The sequence below is a fragment of the Phlebotomus argentipes genome, unplaced genomic scaffold, assembly GCF_947086385.1.
Source record: "Phlebotomus argentipes unplaced genomic scaffold, Phlebotomus argentipes genome assembly scaffold_18, whole genome shotgun sequence".
NCBI lineage: Eukaryota > Metazoa > Arthropoda > Insecta > Diptera > Psychodidae > Phlebotomus > Phlebotomus argentipes.
Window position 1 is genome coordinate 12,050,936 of NW_026776177.1, and position 19,296 is coordinate 12,070,231.

The following is a 19,296-nucleotide window of genomic DNA, read 5'->3' on the forward strand; positions in this document are numbered from 1 at the left end:
TTGTGTGTTGACTACAGAGGAAAAAAGCAAAAAAAAAATGCCTAAAAAAGTGAAATATATTAGTGGAATATTGCATAATGCTGCCGCATAAGAAATGTTATAACGATTTTTGTTTAGAAACACATCCAAATTGCCCTTTCTCTCACAGAGAGAGTCACACATTTTTGAGAGAAATGTCTGTGCTTATATTGTTGAACAGGTCGTGGTCTAAATATTACTCCATCGCATCGCTCAAGGTGTTTATTTTCCTTTTCACTGTCTTAAGTTCCATAATTATTTATCATACTCAGTAATAATTTCACCGAATGAAATAATGTACGGAGGAAATTGCGTGAATAACGCAAGACTTCTTGCAATGCCTCGAGCGATCTCGATCTGTGGAAGATCACTCATCTGGCTGTTCCTCCAAATTTCCATGATCTCATTATGTAATATCGATTATATTTCGCAGGTTTTCTTTTTCACTGTATTTTTAATTGGATTTTTATGTTCTCATGTTTTCTCTCTTCACTCACAAGCTTGCTCACAAGTCACAATGCAAATAAAGTATTGCGGGACTCATTTGAACAGTATTTGTATCGTAAAAGTAAGATGAGAACTTCAACTGTAGAAATGATTGGCTCAAGGAGCGATAGTCAATCAAATAATTGTTCGACAAATTGCTAAGACGACGCTGGTAATAAGGAATTCCAGAAGGTAGAAAAATTACCATATTTCATAAAAAAAACCTATAGGACCTTGATACTGTTCAAAATACTCTCACTTTCCCCTACACACATTATCTCAGCGATCGTCTTTAAGAAAAACTGTGCTGTTCATGAATGATCGCGGTAAGTAAAGCACTTGGAGAAGACTTAAGCCCTGAGCAAGAGCAACTCTAATCATTCTCCCACCACTAAATTGTTTGTTGTTAGACTTTTTGTCGAGGTTCACTAACTCTCTTCGATTACATCAATGAGGACGAAGTGAGTCATTCCCCTCTGATAAATTCCGTGAAGAGGGAACACAAAGCTGATCAATTTTCCAGCAATAATTTGCATTTTAACTGCAATTGCTATTCCGCATAAGTGCAAACTCAGCCATTTCACACATCAAAATCACTCACGCACGACTGATGAGGTAGAGCCTCTTTTCGGGTTATTGCGACTCTGACATGGAGAGTTGACAATATAATTATGTTTGTGATCGATGGAATAGGAATTTCCTCAACATATTGGCAATGTGTCGTGATCAAATGCGCTTTGCACAGTTCTCCACCATCGTTCATCGATCAGTCTCTAGCGAACTGTTGAACAGTGCGCAGGTGAATTGCGATCGCGCGCGCGCTCTTTTCCAAGCCAATTGTACACCCCTCCACACACTCCCCATCATTGGATTCCCACCCAAGCACCCGTGCACGTTTCAGACTCTGTCAGACTTTTACTCTCGCGCTCGGGACAAAAGTCTATGCGATTTTCTATTGTGTAACTCTTTCTTTGCACCTCAGCAGCGCCTCTGGAGTCGTTCGGACATCATCTGTCGCGTGACACAATGTGTGGTGATCAGTGAAGGAAGTGCCGAAAGTCCCCATTCACGCGATCGAGAGTGTGGCGCATCTGCCGTGGCCGCGAGGCGAAAATTGAGGGAGTTTTCTCCGTGATCGAGAGAGGTGATAAAACCACAATGTCTTGATCATCATCGCCATAATGAGAGGAAAAGTGAAACTTTTCATCTTCAATGCCAGTACATTCTTTGCCTTTGTTCATCCACCAAAGACAGCTGTTCAGTTTCATCAAGCATTACATAAAAAAGAGCATGTTAAAGGAAAAATTGTGCAGTGAAGAGAAGTGAAGAAAGGTCCAACTGACCACAGTCTTGGGAAATCCTTAGAAAACCAGGCGTACTGTTATTCTAGAAAATTAGGCGCGACGTAAGACAGTATGCGTGATTGTGCCATTCATAAAACTATATCTCTCTTACATTTTACCATCAATCGCGTTCCTTTTCTTTCAGCATCGTAAGTTTTATATGGAAATTGCATAAGAGACTCTCCTTTCTCCGTGTCTCTCTCTTTCTTTTCTCTGATATAATGAACTCTTTTATGTCAGATTTTGAAGCTGTGGAAATGGCCACTTTTTTCGTGCACACATAACAACAAACATTTTTCTCCATTTTTGCCCTCCCCGCGAAGAATTACTCAAGATCTTTTTCATGCCACAACATCTCACTCTCTCTCTCTCTCTTTCCCATCTCGCGCATTCGCCACATTGGTACAGGTATTTTGCGGCGCTGTCTGTGAATTTCCGATTTCAAAAGTGCACAGCCTGAAGTATACATAATGCTAAACGACAAGAAAATATACATTCAATGGTATTTGTGTCTGTTTTAGGAAATACTTTTGCAAGTGGGAGTCGTTAAACCAGCGAAGGCAAAAATTGCTGGAAATTATTGCACAATCTCTGCGAATATCTCTAGACTATATATAGTCAAGAATTGACCTTTTAATAAGACATAAACCCCAGCGAATGCAGCACATTTTCACAAGCTTTTCCCTCTTCTTTCCCATTCCTCAAGACATTGTACGCGATTTCAAAATTCACACCACTGCTAATTGACATAACGTGAAAGGGACTTCAAACTGCAATTTACTCTAAGCTAGAGTTAATTGAACGATTGTCCTTGGCGTCTCGATGCGTGCTGCAAACTCACTAAATTGTCACTAAATCGTGTTTTTCTCCTCAACTTCCACGACTTTTCCTTATTCATCTGACTGTGAGGCGTTTTCTTTGCAATTCTACACTGAGATTAGACAATTTCTGGGTCATATGTGACCCATGATTTACTTAGATGATGATGCATTTAAACACTGTATCGATGTGTAATTGCGTACGCAAATTATCAGTTTAAAGTGCAATATTTATGCAAGTTTTCTCAGCACAATTAGCATTTTCCCCCCTGTAATGATCTGAAGAGAAGCAGAACAGGTGTAGGAAAGGTTCTTAGGATTTTCGAGAATTCCCACACTATTGCAAGATCAATCAGCAATATTTACAATTGATTTTTGCTCAAAGTGAAATAAAAAATCATCCTGTGTACTTATCATGTCACTGTTTATGATAATTGAGGAGAAAAACACACACCGAAAATAGACAGAAACAAGTCATGGAGAAAAATTATGTAAATTACAAAATGCTTTTCATCTCTTTCTCTCTCTCTCGCATGTTTAATAACATTGTTGTGGAGGTTTGTAGTGCAAATAGAGAGCAAAAGTGTTGCATAAGGTTCGATGTATGGAGAGTGAAGAGACTGAGTAAGAAGGAAAGTGTTAAAAAATCTGGTTTTTGATTGTGATGACAATGAAAAAAGGCGTGCGCGATGCAGTCACGATGTGAAATTTTTGGAGGGAATTTCGCGTGACCCAAATTGAGTGACATCATGTGAATTAGGAGCTGCCAAGACACGCCAGTGAAATAGTAATTTTATAGATTGACCTTCGCCAAAGTGTAAGAGTGAAGAAATGGATTTGCGAGTGTGATTCAAATTTTAAATATCGGCACATTCGCGCATTGGAACAAATTGATTCCGCACCGCGCGACTTTGTCGCATGGCAAGACAATGGTTTGCGCTGTGCTGTGGAGGAAAACAAGGCACAAATGATTTTTTGGAGAAGTGAAACCAAAGAGGCAAAATTTGGCCATGTAATGTTTGGCTTTTCGAGATGTTGGAACACACTCAGCGAAGCAAAAAATATAAATTGAAGATGGATGGGTGAGAAAACAGCCCAAGAGACAAGCTCTATGAGAATCACTTGAGAAATCCGCGTCAATGCTATTTTTTCCTACACAGTATTATAGTCATAGTGTCTCTGCAATCCAACCTGAAGCACGTGTGCTTTTCCCCAACTCCTCAAGTCACTTCTCTTCACTACAAAATTCAATACGCGAATCGGAAGATCACCTCACAAGATTTTCACAATACACTGTGAATTTCTATGACAACACAAATGTGATTGCATGTATTTATATAGTGTTAATTTACCAACTGAAGGAACTTATGGATTCCGGCACTTATTATTTGATGGACCAGAAATTTGAAAAAATTGTTTGTTTTTGTACATAAAAGTAAATACCGGGAAATTGAAAAACTAAATATGAACAGGAGTAAAGGGAACACAGATTATATGAATAGATATCCTCCGAATGCAAAAAAATAACAATCGTCGCAATATTTTAATAATAAGAGGATGAAGAGCGACTTAAAACATTAACATGTTCACTTTTAACGATATGAAGATGGTAAAAATACGAAGACCATAAATGAGGGTTTCACTAAGGAAATTATCAGAACATTTCGAAGACAATCTCATCTGTATGACTGCAAGAAAACATTCCAGTAAATTATTTGGAAAAACATTAGCATAAATAACCAATTTCCTGTCGCCAAAGGTTAATAAGAAAAAAAACTATTTTCAATTTCATTCAACGAAGGCACACACAACAAGTGACAGGAGGTTCCTTCCCAAAAGAAGGCAAAGTTATTGCTAACGAGAACAGGGATTGAATTTAAATTGCAATTTTTCACCACCACTCAACATATTGTCGTCATCAATCGTAATATAAAAAAGCACCTTCTTTTTTATGTCTCACTACTGTCGTGAATACCTTCAGAGAGTAGCCGCTAGTTTTACTTTATGGATCAACATGCGAAGCCGCCTGATTGGAAAATGTAGTTCACCTTCATATATTGCGAATGCACATGGCGAGTTAGAAAATTTATATCTTTTTTCCATGCGTCGCGCGAGCAAAAAAATCAAGCAAGAGAAAACTGCATTGGATTGACGAAGTCATTGTGAGAGATCGGGCCAGTTTTTCGTGTTCTATGGCAAATTGTACCGGAATGAATGATGATGGAAATTGTAGTTCCAGTATGTCACTTTAATTACATTTTTCCTCAAAACATCCATTAAAATCCGGAGTGTAATTTTGTCCATAGTTTCCCATAAAAGGCAATTACTCATTCCGTCAATTTGCATGCGAAAAAATGTTTTTTTTTGCAGAACATTTCACTGGCATCCGGATACAGAGAAGCTTTGCAAAATGACCAGCGTGGAAGTTCGCGGTGGTTACAAGTACTTCGGGAGTTCTTCTGATCCCCACAAGAAGATCGTTCTCAATCATTTGGACATGACCGTTGAGACGGGAACGATATATGGATTGTTGGGAGCTTCTGGATGTGGAAAGACCACACTTCTCTCTTGTATTGTGGGCGTGAGGAAGCTCAATGCGGGCAAGATCAACGTCCTGGGGCGTCCACCTGGCGTGCCAGGTTCTGGGGTTCCTGGTCCGCGCATTGGTTACATGCCACAGGTTGGTGAATAATCCAGTTATTTGCTGAACAACAACTGTCACACTTCATATTTCAATTGAATATTCATCAGGAAGTTGCCCTCGTGGATGAATTCACCATCAAAGAAACTCTATACTACTTCGGTCGCATCTACGGCATGAGTGAAGATCGCATCTATGAGCGATTCAAATTGCTTCACGAGTTACTGGAACTGCCGGATGCCAACAGGTGATCGAATTAAAAGAATATCAAATTCCTAGATATCATAAATTCCGATAAAGCCAACGATATTTGCACAAGTTGCAATTATTTCCTAATAAACTGTGGCGAAGGTTAATAACAGTACATGTAAATTAATATAATTTATGCTTCTTTCTTACTAAAAAGTGACTTCTAATGTTACATGCAATTTTCCAATGTATTAGAAAAATGCCACAATTTAACAACCACTTCCCTGCCACACTGTCTGACCAACACACAGCTTTGCACACACATCGCTTATTTCCCTCTAGAATATCGACACCACTAATTAGCCTGTAATTAAGATCAACACTCTCTTGTTTTGCTTTTTTCGCATAAAATCCCGCAAATCCGCTAACTTATCTCGTCTATCAAAATTACCAGGTTCATTGTGAACTGCAGCGGAGGTCAGCAGAGGCGTGTCTCTTTTGCCGCCGCCATGGTTCATGAACCGGAACTCCTGATCCTCGATGAACCCACTGTCGGTTTGGATCCAATTCTGCGAGAGAAGATCTGGCATTTCCTCGTCGAGAGCACACGGAGCAGCAAATTGGCCGTGATCATCACCACTCATTACATTGAGGAAGCCAATCAGGCAAACAAAGTGAGAGTCACCAGAGCATTCTTGTCTTCAAAAGATGCTAACTCTCTGTTTTTTTTACAGATTGGACTCATGAGAAATGGAATTTTACTCGCTGAGGACGCGCCTAGGAATATTCTTACGCAATTCGATTGCTCCTCCTTGGAAGATGCCTTTCTGATCCTGAGTCAGAAACAGGGAAAGTCTGAAGAGGCTGATTCGACCCTCAAGCGTGTCACTCTGACCCCCAATCAGCCAATCGATGTGGTGACGGACGAGAAGGCAATTGAGGATGGGCCCAAAAAAAGTCCATTGAAGCGCAATCGCTCCTTCCAGGAGTCCAAGCGACCAGGAATCGCAGGGAAATTACACATCACCTCCAAGAGTCGCATGAAAGCCCTCATGACGAAGAACATCCTGCAACTGATTCGACAGCCAAGTGGTATTATCTTCTGCTTCCTATTCCCCATCCTCCAGCTCTCATGTTTCTACCTGGCCATCGGTGGCAATCCGCGTGACCTTCAGCTGGGCATCGTGAATGACGAAATAGATGATTTTCGAGTGTGCCAAAATGAATCCCTGATCACCACCTTTGCCCATGACTACACGTGCGATCTGTTCAAGATCTCGTGTCGCTTTCTGCACGAACTCACGCCGGACATCGCCAAGAAGGTGTACTTTGATACCAAAGATGAGGCCCACGATGCCGCCAAGAGAGGAAAAATCACCGGTTACATACACTTTTCCCGCAACTTCACCGAATCCATCGCTGAGATTCGTGACGAGGGACGACATGCAGCCAATGAGTCTTTCTATAATGGGGAAATTCAGATATTCATGGACATGACAGACCAGCAAATCTCCTTCTTCCTGGAGAGAAAACTCAGATCGACGTATCACAAATTCTCAGAGAACCTCATGACCGATTGTGAATTGCCTGTGGCCCTGGGAAATATTCCCATTCACTTCCACGAGCCCATCTTTGGCTACGCCGAGGGAGAGTTCAAGGAGTTCATTGCTCCAGGAATTATTATGACGTAAGATATCCCTCTTTTCTCCTGCGATTTTGCTTGAATTCAGCATATCCAGATACTTCTGTTATATGATATCCCTGTTTCCATTTGAATTTTCATTGCCTTGTCAATTGTCTTTTCTTCAGGATGGTATTTTTCCTCGCCACTCTCGTTACATCCACAATTTTCATCACCGATAAACTGGACGGAGTCTGGGATCGCACTCTAATTGCGGGAATATCTGTAACTGAGCTTTTGGTGGCGCACGTGATCACACAATCTGTGATCATGGTGATCCAATGCCTTGAGGTGGTTTTCTATGCGGCCTATTTCTTCAATGCGGAAAATCGTGGCGACAACGTCACAGTAATTGGTCTCCTTACTCTTCTGGGATTTGCTGGGATGCTCTTTGGTGAGAAAAATTGATATTAAAGCGAAGCCACTGTGAAATTATTATTATGCCTAACTATATTTCAGGTCTCTTAATTTCCATCTTCTGTGAATCCCACACGACAGCAAGTTTCGTGGCCACTGGCAGTTTTTATCCCATGATTATCCTTTGCGGTTAGTTAATCTCACTGTTCCTATATGTACAAGAAAATTCATGTTCATTTTCTTTAAAGGACTTCTGTGGCCACTCGAGGGCATGCCAACTATTCTACGGTACATTGCCTACACCTTCCCCTTCACAATACCATCCCTTGCCGTCCGCAACATTCTGTCGAAAGGCTGGAGCATCACTCACAGCCAAGTGGCGAATGGCTTTGGCGTGGTGATTCTATGGATTGTGGTGCTCTTCATTCTCTGCATCATGGGCCTCAAGATGAAACGCTAGACGCTTCTAATCATTGTTCTCAGTGTTTTCCGCACGTGCGTATCATATTTCTCTTCAGAGTGTGTGTGAAAGTTTTGTGAAGCTATTGTGATTCTCAATTTTTTTTTTAATTATACCACTGCGCGATCTTTTCCGCTGCAGATGTAAATACAGTACATAAGTTGTTGGACTTAGTGATTATGGGATGCTTATACCTTCTTCTGTTTTTAATCTGTTAAGTGAGAATAGACAAGTAAGAAGTGAAAGGAAATGTATATTAATAAAATTGTAAAGCTATCAATTTGCCTATCTCTTGGAGAATTATAGAGTTTACCACCTGTTGAGATGCTGTGCAAGTTTGCTGCAAAAACTTGTGTCTGGCATAAATAAGCAATAACACTAATTGAGAGACTATTGATTTATCTCGCTGTCTGCAAAATGATTCAATTTTCATGTACTCACTTTGAAGTCTCGGTTGCTTGAAAATCAAGAGATGTTCGTCAGAAATTGAGGTGGCTTTCGTCGAAGAGACAAATTGGGATTAAATTATGCGGTTTTTCCTCTCACCCTCTGTATCTTATCTAATAAGCACGAGCAAAACGCTGAATTCACCCAAGAGGATACGCCAAGGAATATTGTGTTGAGTGGAGGCAAAGAGATGGAATAGTAAATTGAATTTATGGGTATTTCACAGCATGAATTCCATTTATCAGCCTCTTCTCGCACAGCCACAAAATCATGGAAGTGATTTGAAAATATTCCCTCTTCTCTTCCGGAAGAGATATATTCACGTACAGTTGGGTAAAATGTGGAATCACAAAGAAAATTCCAACTAATTAGGAAAAGGAGAATTTTCAGCGATTACAAATGACTACATAATGATGACTATTCCTGAAGAACATGTGCGTCAAAGTGTCATTTTGTGCTTCCCACATTTTTGATTTATATGATCACTGGTACAAACCAGAATTATTAATTAGCATATGAAATTGCGACTCATCTTGCAATAGTCATCAATTAATTTTTGCGATAGAATCTGACAGAGAAAAAGTATTGTAGCATCATAATAAGAGATACAGTGGCCAGGAAAGAGATCCTATGATCATGCTAGTGCGTTTATTGTGCAAAACGTGTGACCCAATTGAATTCACCATTGGAAACCAGCTGCAGTGACAATTGAAATTAATATGCAGCGAACACGATTGTGCCCTTTGGAGTGAATTCACTGTGCATTCTGACCATCCCTGTCACCATGGGTGAGAGTGAGAGGGTCATAATCGCCTAATTGCCGCCAATTGATCCGTGGTTCCTGCCGCACCATGCAAAACATCACACTTTTGCATCCACATCCATCGTCAGCTTGGGCAACGCTATGGCTAAATGGATAGATATTGATTGCAAGATCTCGTGATGAGATTTCATTGCAGATTAGCAAAAACTCGCTGAACAAACTTTGTTGCCATAAAATTCTTACTCAAATATCACCACTCTGATATCTGTCATTTCGCATTTTTTCTGTAAATCTCAACATAAAAAATACTACCAAATATTGCTGATACTTTCTAATTTACTAGTCTTGCTCCAATTTAATTTAATTGGGCGGAGCATTCGTGCGGGAGGAGCTTCCGATATTTGCCTCTATTGAGACACATCCTCTTGGAAAGCTTCTCCTTGAATCCAATCTCTGACCGCCACTGTATTTCTAGCACCTCTTGTGAAACTTGCAAGGAGCAATTTCCGATGTCAATTGTGTGAGAAACTCCTGAACATAAAGATATCCCATCGAACATTTTAATTAAATTCCTGATAAGGCACTGACTCATGAATTTGTGTGAGGAATTTTCCACCCCCTAATTTGCATTCTTTAGCATAAATGGATTTTAAATCATTAGGAGCAGAAGTTGTGTGAAAAATCCAATGCTGAATTTGTTCATGATTTTTCCTCTGTGGAATTAATTGACGCGCGAGCCGCACAAGAGAGGAAGGAAGAGATTTGGAGGGTGTGATTTTTTACATCCCAAATCGCCCTTTCTGCAAATTATTGCTGGTGAAGGATATCCACTCAATCTGAGGATTTTCGACTGATGCTGAAGGGATGAAATTATTCTTCCTAATAACGTCTTTCAACGCACCACCCACAATTCCTCACCCATTTAATTATGCAAATATGATTTATTCTCTCATCGCGCTGTTTTCGCCCATTTTAATCACACTCTCTCGATGTCTCGCTCTTCTCCCTTCGGCTATGTGATATATTTTCGCGCGCATTGGAAGTTCTCTGCAATTGTGATATTTGTCTATTAAAGCTCTTCTATGCTCTCTGCGTCTATTGCTGTACAAAGTCACGACAGAGAGGAACTCACCAACACATTTCCATCAATTTCCCGCCACATTTTCTCTCTTCTACACTCCCAATTTCTCACACACTTCACAGCTATGACAGAGATGGGAGTCACAATACCTTCTTTTTTCCAGACTCTCCCAAACTCAAGCTCTATACGCAGCTCGGTATTTTTCCACTCACCTCAACACTTTTCATCCGAATCCATTCACACGTCAGCTGCCATAAGAGATACTCTAAGGTCAACAAAATGACCAAATCAAGAGATTAAAGTCTCGGATTTTTTCAAGAAAAATGCGCCAAGAGTGGACGATAAACCTCAGCGAGTCAACCCCTTAGCATCACACCTCCAGCCCAGCGACTGAGCAGTTGCTCTTCCCTGAAGCCTGTGTAATAATTCCCGGAGTAGAGAGCACACCAGGCAAGCCGAGCCAGTTAACTACTCAATACAACTACACAGAATCCAGAGAGTGAGCCTCAAATTGTTGCCATCGTGCTATGAATCTCGAGATGTGAGTGCGGAATTAGTATAGAGTCATCCGTGATCGCGTGAGGAAGAGTCAAGTTGGACCGATTTATAATAGAGTGTCTCTCATCATATTTCCCAGCTTCTTTCTCACAGAATCACATAGTGAATTTCGCGAGTGCGTTTTGTCGTTTGGTATTCCTGGGTGAGGAAGAGTTACACTGTCAGTGCAATTTCTATAAACGTGTGCTCTAAGGATAACACATATTCAAAAAAAGGATTAATCAAGAGCTGAGTTGTAACTTACAAAGAATACTCTTAAGCTAGTGTAAGTCCCCTTCTTAATGATATTTTGGGAAAACAATGTGCAAATTCGTGACAAAATGTTGCATTTTCTCGTACAAATATACAAACTCTTGTGTGCAAAATACAACAAAAAGATTAAAAGTGTGTCTTTTCACTTTATTTGTTTAGTTAACGTGATGAGAAAATCATCCCGAAAGCCGGTGTCTATAAATACCAAGCAAGTTGTGTCATCTTCGAAACTTTAATCCCGCATTTTCTTGCTCTTCCTCCTCATTATACTCTCTCTTTCCGAACCCTCAGTATTGCCTTGCTTTTAAATTAAATCTTCCCACTTTGCCATTGACACACGTCGCGAGTCTCGTGGGAAAGGGAAAAAAGAGGTTCCGCAATTCATAGCAAAGAATATACATATCACCATTATTCCTGCACATGAATGCCGAGCCATTGTGGAAGATGGACGTGATAGTGTGGTTGAGACTCTCTATTCAATAAAATGTCTATCTCGGAAAGCACTTCCAATAGCAACAAGTAAAGCATCCAGCGCAGCACACAATGATAAAAAATTCTGCATTATATCAGCACCAGGGAGAGTGACAAATCACAACCATGTTTCCCTGGGATTTCAAATGAAAAATATGTCATGAGGGGTGAAAAAATTCACACACTCACGTCTTGACAGTATTCATAACATTAGAGCACTCCTTGAGGGGAGAAATCAGCGTTCAAGGGTTAAGAAGCTGCAGAGAAAATTAGGAATATTTCTGCCACAGCATTTTACTTTTACGATAGGGACAATTAATCAGCAAATGACTCACAAAAATCCCTCCCTATCGCAATTGTAAGTCTCCAAGATGATTGAGAGGAAATGCCCTCAATTACACTCTCAAGCCAAGAACAACAATTCCACACCCCTTGACATTGAAAGAGTATCAAATTGATAAGCAAATCACGGATTGAGAGCCACAAAAGCCTACAAAATTTACAATTTCAACAGTGAATGCTCCACGTTAAATGCGAAGTATAGTCGAAAAATGTACACGTTTAATTAGATAATTACACGCGAATTGATAAAGAGACATGTCATTTCGCTCGCCTGTCAATGAGCTTATTATATTTTCGTGTGAAAATTGCCAGACAGCGAAATTGTAATAAGAGATCGCGAGAAAAGCACACTTGACGCTTTTTATCAATTTATCAAGAGACGCGTGATAAAATCCACTCGTGAATTTCTTGTCACTCTCACATCCACTCACGAGTGTGAATGAGGAAAGGCGTGTGTTTAAAAATATCAAAAATGTGCCACGAAAAATTCCATTGATCGTCAAGCAGAGAGTTTTCAACCTCAAGACCATTAATTCTTTCAATCAGATGCTTAATAAAAAGATTAGGGAAGTGTTCTATAAAAAAAACTTCAGTATAAGAAGAAAGATTTTCTCGTCACTTCAAGAATGGTGCCTTCTTTTGCCGATGGTTTATTAAATTAATCTCTCGTCAGTTTATATTGAGAGCACTGCCAATTTCAAACGTCACGACAAGACATCTGATCTAATCGATTTCCTTATTTATTGCCATTATCAAATCAAAACAATTATTATTTTCTCATTGACTATTTGCTATGAACTTCACACATGTAAAGCAATAATTGTTGAACATTTAACCCTATTTGGGTGAATTCATTTTATTCTTCTTGAACGGTTGCGATGATTTCTGAAGAAATTGCCAAGTGAAGTAGAAATATCAATAAAGGAATCACTGAACTGATATAAATGTGTCTCTCAGAGATTTTGAGGGCAAAAAGGGAATCGATAAAATCACTGAACACTGAATTGAGACGAAAATATCTGCAGACCAAAAAAGAATTCATCATTTCAGAACTGAGAAAAAACTACGGCCTGATAAGAATTTACAAAACAAAATGAGTGTGTGAAGTTGACATTGAATACTAAAGACACAATGTTTAATTTAATGTAGAAACACGGTGAGGGAGTGGATCTGTACATACATTCCGTGAATAGTAATGAATGTCAGTGACTGTTTTATAATCATATTATCTCAGATGGTAGTCAAAGACGAGAATTAAACTCCAAAAAAGAATAATACGGTTAAAATCCCAATTTGAACTGCATTTTACCAGATTCACCCGCTATTAAGATATGAAACTAGTTTAGAATATAAAAAAATAGTTGGTCTTAATTTATTCCACTTTGAGTCCTTAAGATCACATTGACGATACGTATTTAATATTATAATATACGATTTTGACTGGAATTTTCCATCACATACACTTTGTCTACTCAAAGTTCTCTTGATGCTGAGTTGCAAATTAGATACTCCACATCACAATAAAAGCCCATAAATAATCGAAGAGAACGAGTTTACGAGAAAATGCCAAGATTAGGTGGATCGCTTTATCTTAATCTAATAAAAGACGGTCTCAAATATTTTTGTAACGATCCAAAAACCCATCTTTGTATGCTGAAAAGCCATAGCATCGATGAGACTTTGTGTGGCTTCGCGTGGGAGAATTAATGTAACATTGTGCTAATGATCAATTTTACAGTACTTTGACACCGTGCCAATCGTCTGTTGTGATCTCTTTAGTCTTCCTCCACCGTCGAGTGTCCGAATATTTTCACGCTGAATCAGTTACAGTCGTTGCATGAGACAGTCTTGGAAGTGGACTAAAAGACGCTAATTTCACGTGGGATCTTCTAAATTTAAATATATACTAAATTGGAATTGCATCGCATTCATTCAAGGTTTGTGATTCATAAATTGCAGGTTGCATTTATCAATTTACATTCATCTGTAGGCAGATCAAATTATATGTCTGTTTATGCATTAAATTGTTCTATTTATGAATAGTTTTTATAGTCTGCATAAATACACGACTGTGAAAACAAAATGCATAAATCTTCGAGTAAAGACGTTGAGTTTCTGTCGTCACTCTCAACAAAATCTCAGTGTTTTCTTCTTCAAAGAATTTCCAAGACTCAACTATATGTACATATGATTAATTATTGGGTAAGCTTCATATCAGTGAGTGAATATTTTGCCAAATCCCCTTTTGTTGTCATCTCTTTCATAAGCCAATTAGAGAGACATTAATTCGATGAACCGTGATTGATAAGGATTTTATGTGAAGTGCTATTTTCTGGTAAATTCCGATAATTTCCCCTCAGAAGACGAGAAGAAGAAAATGGATGAAATCCTTGACATGTAATTCCATTTGATTACCCGCCAACTTACTCACATACCACATTCGCTAATGCTCATTTTTCGCGTTTACCTTATTCCTGTTCGCTTAAGTACACAAAATGCAAAAATCACATCTCAAATTTATGTCTAAGTTTGATTGAGTAAAATGACACGAGAAAGGAATTCCAAGCAAATGAGGTATTTTGTTGTATTTATCAATTACTATCTATTAGCAAAAGTGATTGGGAATCATGACAGTTTAACATATTTGACATAATGTTAAGCAGTTAAACTACAAATCACATATTGACACTGACAATTTCTGTAGTGTTTTTGAAAAAAACACACACTTTTGTATTTTGTAAATTGTTTCCATAATCGCTTTGTCTACAATTTAGCTTCTCTTTCGTGGTACACAAGCCAGAGGAAAAAAAATCAGCTGATAAGATTTCTGCCGTAATTATTATTGTTGGACATTTCTCAGATTCATGAACTGAGAATTGCGTAATTTCGACTCTGATTTTATCTAGAGGAAAGACAACATTATTAAGAGGGAGAAAAAGTCATAATGCATTTTTTATGATAGACGATTAGAGAAGCAAAATCCAGCGAGTTATATAATGGCATTATACTTACATAGCACTTTAAAATGGCATCGAGATAATCTACTTCAAGGAAAGAACTCTCAAGATCGACCCCTTTCTCAATTACCAACTTTTAATCACTTTTTATCACCCTGTTAGATGCTAAATAAGTCCATTTCCGCGTGAAATAAAAGTTTACTTGGGATGATGAAGGTGTGTTGCCGTTCAATCTGCTGATGCTGAAACTTGAACTTGTCTATCGATATTTCTCGGTCAATATGATTTCCCTGTATAAATTACACACAAGAGATGTGACTTTTGGGATAGTCTCTCACTTTATTATCCCGTCTCTTCATCTTCCCCAAAAGCATATGAAAGACTATCCCTTCGTGACACGAATGTCTATTATCAGTGGCATACAACTTTTTCGTGGCACAACTAAAGAAGTGCCTCTAGTGTTGTATTCAGATGACATGATATCCCGCATCATATAGTAAATGGGGTTTATTAAGCGACAAAAAGTTATTTCCTGTTCGGCGCAAATTCCCATCAGAAAAAAGGTTGTCATATTATATTCAGATCGCAATTTGGCGGTTTGAAATACACACCGCACCTCATCAATACATCAATCTATTCTTAGCGTCTGGCAATTAAATAAATATCCAGTGTCCTTTTCATGTTATATGTATAACATTTCATTGCCACTTCTGTAGCGGAAGAGGTTTTAGCGAGTGCAAGTATAAAGTACTAAGTAAGAAGTGCTGTTCAATGGAACACACTTTTCTCTGACAACCTTCAGAACATTCTCCAAATCCTTTCTAGACGAACTTTTGATGTTCGCTCGTTGATATGGTGATGCAGGGGAATTGAAATAGTTTCACGATTCACAACTCTTTCTGGAATGTCCTGATAAAATTTCCTCTTCCATTTTGCAATTACGTTTCCTCTTCTAGTCAGGATGTAACTACAATATTTCTATTAATTTAATAAAATACTGCTTCAGGATTCCGTTCTACATATATTAAGCTCTGAAAGATGCACCACATATTTAGTTGCTAAATTGCCAATTAATTCTCCATCTGTCTATCTGTCTAGATTCTACATAAATCTCCATAAATCAGAGGGTACATGCACTTGATAATGACCAATTTTAATTGAAATCAGGTCTCAATGCACCCCATTTACTCTCATTTCGCCTCTTTTCTTACAGTTCTGCCGACTTTCGCCGCCCCTTTTCCAACTACAATGTCAAACACATCGAGTAATTCAAAATGTATGCAATTTTTCCGGAGGAACTTACTTACAATGCTAACCATTGTGGGTGTTTTTGGTGGCACAATTGTGGGCCTCCTGCTCAAAATGGGTTCAGAACATTGGTCAGAGCGCGAGGTGATGTATCTTCAATATCCGGGAGATCTCTTTCTAAGGCAAGTTATAAATATGCATGGCCAAGACGCTCTTCATCAGCCACTCAACTGTGTTTTTATCCCTTTTTGTCTTGCAGAATGCTCAAGTGTCTCATAGTGCCACTGTTAGTGTCATCTATAACTAGCGCTATTGGTGCCTTAGATTTAAGTATGTCCGGGAAAATAGCTACCAGGTACGTATGGAATTGCCCTTGGGAAATGGTGGGCGGGTGACGAAGAGCGGGAGAGAAAAAATTGCGAATTTACTCCACTGATTTCTGGGTCAAGTGTAGATGATTGTGTTGTAGATGAATGGTGGAGATGAAAATGATGGAACACACACTTCTTCTCTCTTTTCTCCTTTCTAATTCTCATGGTTTTTATGCCATTATACTTCAAAAAAATTTTCCTGCGCACTTCACACACGACAAACAACATAATTACCCGTGGAATATTCACAACGTGTGTGCATGCTCTTGATAAGGTGGCATTGGGATGTCTTTCGCAGTATGCCATACTTTCGAGAGCAAAACCATCCTACACTGAATCTTTGCTGTTATTAAATCAATTTGCGCATCTCCTGCAATTTTCAGGGCAATCATCTACTACTTCACCACAACCATTTGCGCCGTCATCCTCGGCATCATCCTTGTGTGTTCAATCCGACCGGGATCCGGTGGAATGGTCAAAGAAGTGGAGAAAGGCGCTGTGACCCGGCACGTGCTCACATCGGATACCCTTCTGGATCTTGTGCGGAATCTCTTTCCACCCAATTTAGTCCAAGCCACAATTTTTCAAGTAAGTTCGCCTATTACAGCAGTTGCTGATGAAACCAACTACCGTACTTATAAATGATTTCTCTCTGATCTCCCGTTTCGCAGTACCGTACAATTTTGGTGCCACCACTCAATGCCACAAATGGTAAGCGGATTTAGTCCTTATGAGCTTGAGATACCAACATAGAAGATGTGGCGAGAGAAAACCAATTTTCTATCAATTTGCTTTTCCACCCCCGCGCGCACACACACAGTTCCCCTACAACAATACAAAATCACATCGGAGTTCACCCAAGGCACCAATGTTCTCGGCCTCGTGATGTTTAGCGTAGTCCTCGGCGTGACTATTGGGAAGATGCGTGACAGCGGAAGGCCCCTTCAGGAGTTCTTCACAGCTCTCAGCGAAGCCATGATGATCATCACGTCTTGGGTGATTTGGTGAGAACCGCTCAAGCATTTAATCACTGACATTTCGCTGAGATTACGGCAGAGATCATTTGGCAATTTCAGGATTTCCCCCATTGGTGTGTTCTTCCTCGTCATGTCCAAGATTCTGGAGATTGAATCATTTGGCGATATGATTGGACAATTGGGATTCTACTTCCTCACTGTTATGCTGGGATTATTCCTCCATGGATTTGGTATTATAGACGAAAATTGCCTCTATATTTGCTTTGCCATTATTAATTCCACTGTGGTTTTGCAGGTACAATTGCGGTCTTGTTCTTCTTGACCACAAAAAGGCTACCATTTGGTTATATCGCAAAGATGGGACAAGTTTTGGCTACAGCTTTTGGCACGGGTTCCAGGTAAGAACACATAAAAATTTAGCATTTTCCAATACCATCTTCAAATATCTGTCTTTCTATCACTTTGAGTTCAGACCAAGGCTCATGCGCTTATCAATGTCCTTTTGATTGCAGTTCTGCCACAATGCCCATCACTATTGGTTGCCTCGATGACATGGGAATTGATCCTCGTGTGACGAGATTTGTCATTCCGGTGGGAGCCACGATCAATATGGATGGAACTGCACTTTACGAGGCTGTGGCTGCTTTATTCATCGCCCAACTGCGTGGAATTTCCCTCACTTTCGGACACATTGTGGCCGTGAGGTGAGACCATTGACTTTGCCAAACTTCAAGATTCTAACACGCATTTTATTCACAGTGTAACAGCAACAGCGGCATCAATAGGAGCAGCTGGTATTCCTCAAGCCGGACTTGTAACAATGGTGATGGTTTTGGACACTGTAGGACTTCCCGCTGAAGATGTTACAATCATCATTGCCGTGGATTGGCTTTTGTGAGTTTTCTCAAACCGAGAGGAAGACTTCCTGCTAAATTTTGTTTTCATAACAATTTCAGGGATCGCTTTAGGACGACAATAAATGTTATGTGTGATGCATTGGGAACAATTTTAGTCAATCACTTATCGAGAAAGGACCTCAAACATGAATTGGACCGAGTAAAAGCATTACAATCTTTGCTAATAATGTCTAGAATTTGACATTCTTATCACACTTTCAGGTCGATGCTGAGCCACATGAACTCCAGGAATTAGGCGCAGGCGATACACAAATTAAAGAATAGATAAGATCCCACGTGTACAAAGATAATTAAAGAGAGATTGAAATTTTATTTAAGGACTTGTATATATACTTAATACTTTTCCAAAGCTCATGAAGCGTCTTAATTTTGAAATTGTTTTTCTTACAATTTCTCTATGCATTCTCGATATATTTTTTTACGCACACTCTTCAAGACAATAACAAAACTCTTTTCGTCTGTCATCTTTCTCATTGAACTGCTTTTTTAATCAATGTTTGTCATTGGACAAGTAAATTTTATCGAAAAGACACTGATTAGTCAGTATAATGTAAGTGTTGAAAATACAATAATATGTAATTTAAAGACAAAAAAAAATTATATGGAAGCATGAAAAAGTTGTTATTTGTGTCACATGAGAGAAGATTTGTGGAAATTTATTGTAATTTGAAAAAGAAGAGAAAAAAAAATGATAGAAAGGAATATTAGATGAGAATAATTGTTAAATGGAATAGAAATTTGATGTTTCCAATGTTGATTCCGAATAAATGTGTCGCCGTGAGTGAGGCAAAATATGCAGGAGTCTTCGATATAGTACGTTCATGTGAATGTTGGGAAGCTTGGCTAGAAAAGCGCTCCGCCAAGTGAGTAAATGGAGTAGTAAATCATTTTGCTCTTTAGCGGGGAGTTTGTTAGTCAA

At 39.2% G+C, this 19,296-nt stretch overlaps 2 protein-coding genes across 3 annotated transcripts; both read left to right on the forward strand.

Moving 5' to 3' along the window:
- Nucleotides 1-1,278: 1,278 nt before the first annotated feature.
- Nucleotides 1,279-8,269, forward strand: LOC132259936 (ABC transporter G family member 23). 2 transcript variants are annotated; one of them, XM_059757774.1, is made up of 9 exons: nt 1,291-1,303; nt 1,487-1,648; nt 5,036-5,345; nt 5,417-5,553; nt 5,950-6,169; nt 6,230-7,182; nt 7,305-7,570; nt 7,636-7,722; nt 7,782-8,269. In XM_059757774.1, the coding sequence occupies exons 3-9, from the start codon at nt 5,076-5,078 to the stop codon at nt 7,991-7,993; spliced, it is 2,145 nt and encodes a 714-aa protein (XP_059613757.1). In that variant the 5' UTR covers nt 1,291-1,303; nt 1,487-1,648; nt 5,036-5,075; the 3' UTR covers nt 7,994-8,269. The 2 variants fall into 2 exon arrangements, with proteins under 2 accessions (XP_059613755.1, XP_059613757.1); XM_059757772.1 differs by having other exon boundaries at nt 1,279-1,648.
- A 2,594-nt stretch (nt 8,270-10,863) lies between these two features.
- On the forward strand, nt 10,864-19,171 carry LOC132260289 (excitatory amino acid transporter 3). The gene is made up of 12 exons (XM_059758310.1): nt 10,864-11,107; nt 16,078-16,294; nt 16,372-16,467; nt 16,867-17,071; nt 17,155-17,194; nt 17,304-17,487; nt 17,560-17,690; nt 17,756-17,858; nt 17,973-18,164; nt 18,220-18,354; nt 18,417-18,516; nt 18,579-19,171. Exons 2-12 carry the CDS (start codon nt 16,113-16,115, stop codon nt 18,639-18,641), a joined length of 1,431 nt encoding a protein of 476 aa, XP_059614293.1. The 5' UTR covers nt 10,864-11,107; nt 16,078-16,112; the 3' UTR covers nt 18,642-19,171.
- The last annotated feature ends 125 nt before the right edge of the window (nt 19,172-19,296 follow it).

Bases quoted from the DNA above. Each gene is read 5' to 3' on its own strand.
- LOC132260289 (XM_059758310.1), top strand. From the start codon at position 16,113: ATGTCAAACACATCGAGTAATTCAAAATGTATGCAATTTTTCCGGAGG. The intron at 17,488-17,559 runs GTGAGAACCGCT...TGGCAATTTCAG, and splicing joins ATCACGTCTTGGGTGATTTG to GATTTCCCCCATTGGTGTGT. The intron at 18,517-18,578 runs GTAAAAGCATTA...TCACACTTTCAG, and splicing joins TCAAACATGAATTGGACCGA to GTCGATGCTGAGCCACATGA.
- LOC132259936 (XM_059757772.1), top strand. From the start codon at position 5,076: ATGACCAGCGTGGAAGTTCGCGGTGGTTACAAGTACTTCGGGAGTTCT. The intron at 6,170-6,229 runs GTGAGAGTCACC...TTTTTTTTACAG, and splicing joins AAGCCAATCAGGCAAACAAA to ATTGGACTCATGAGAAATGG. The intron at 7,571-7,635 runs GTGAGAAAAATT...ACTATATTTCAG, and splicing joins ATTTGCTGGGATGCTCTTTG to GTCTCTTAATTTCCATCTTC.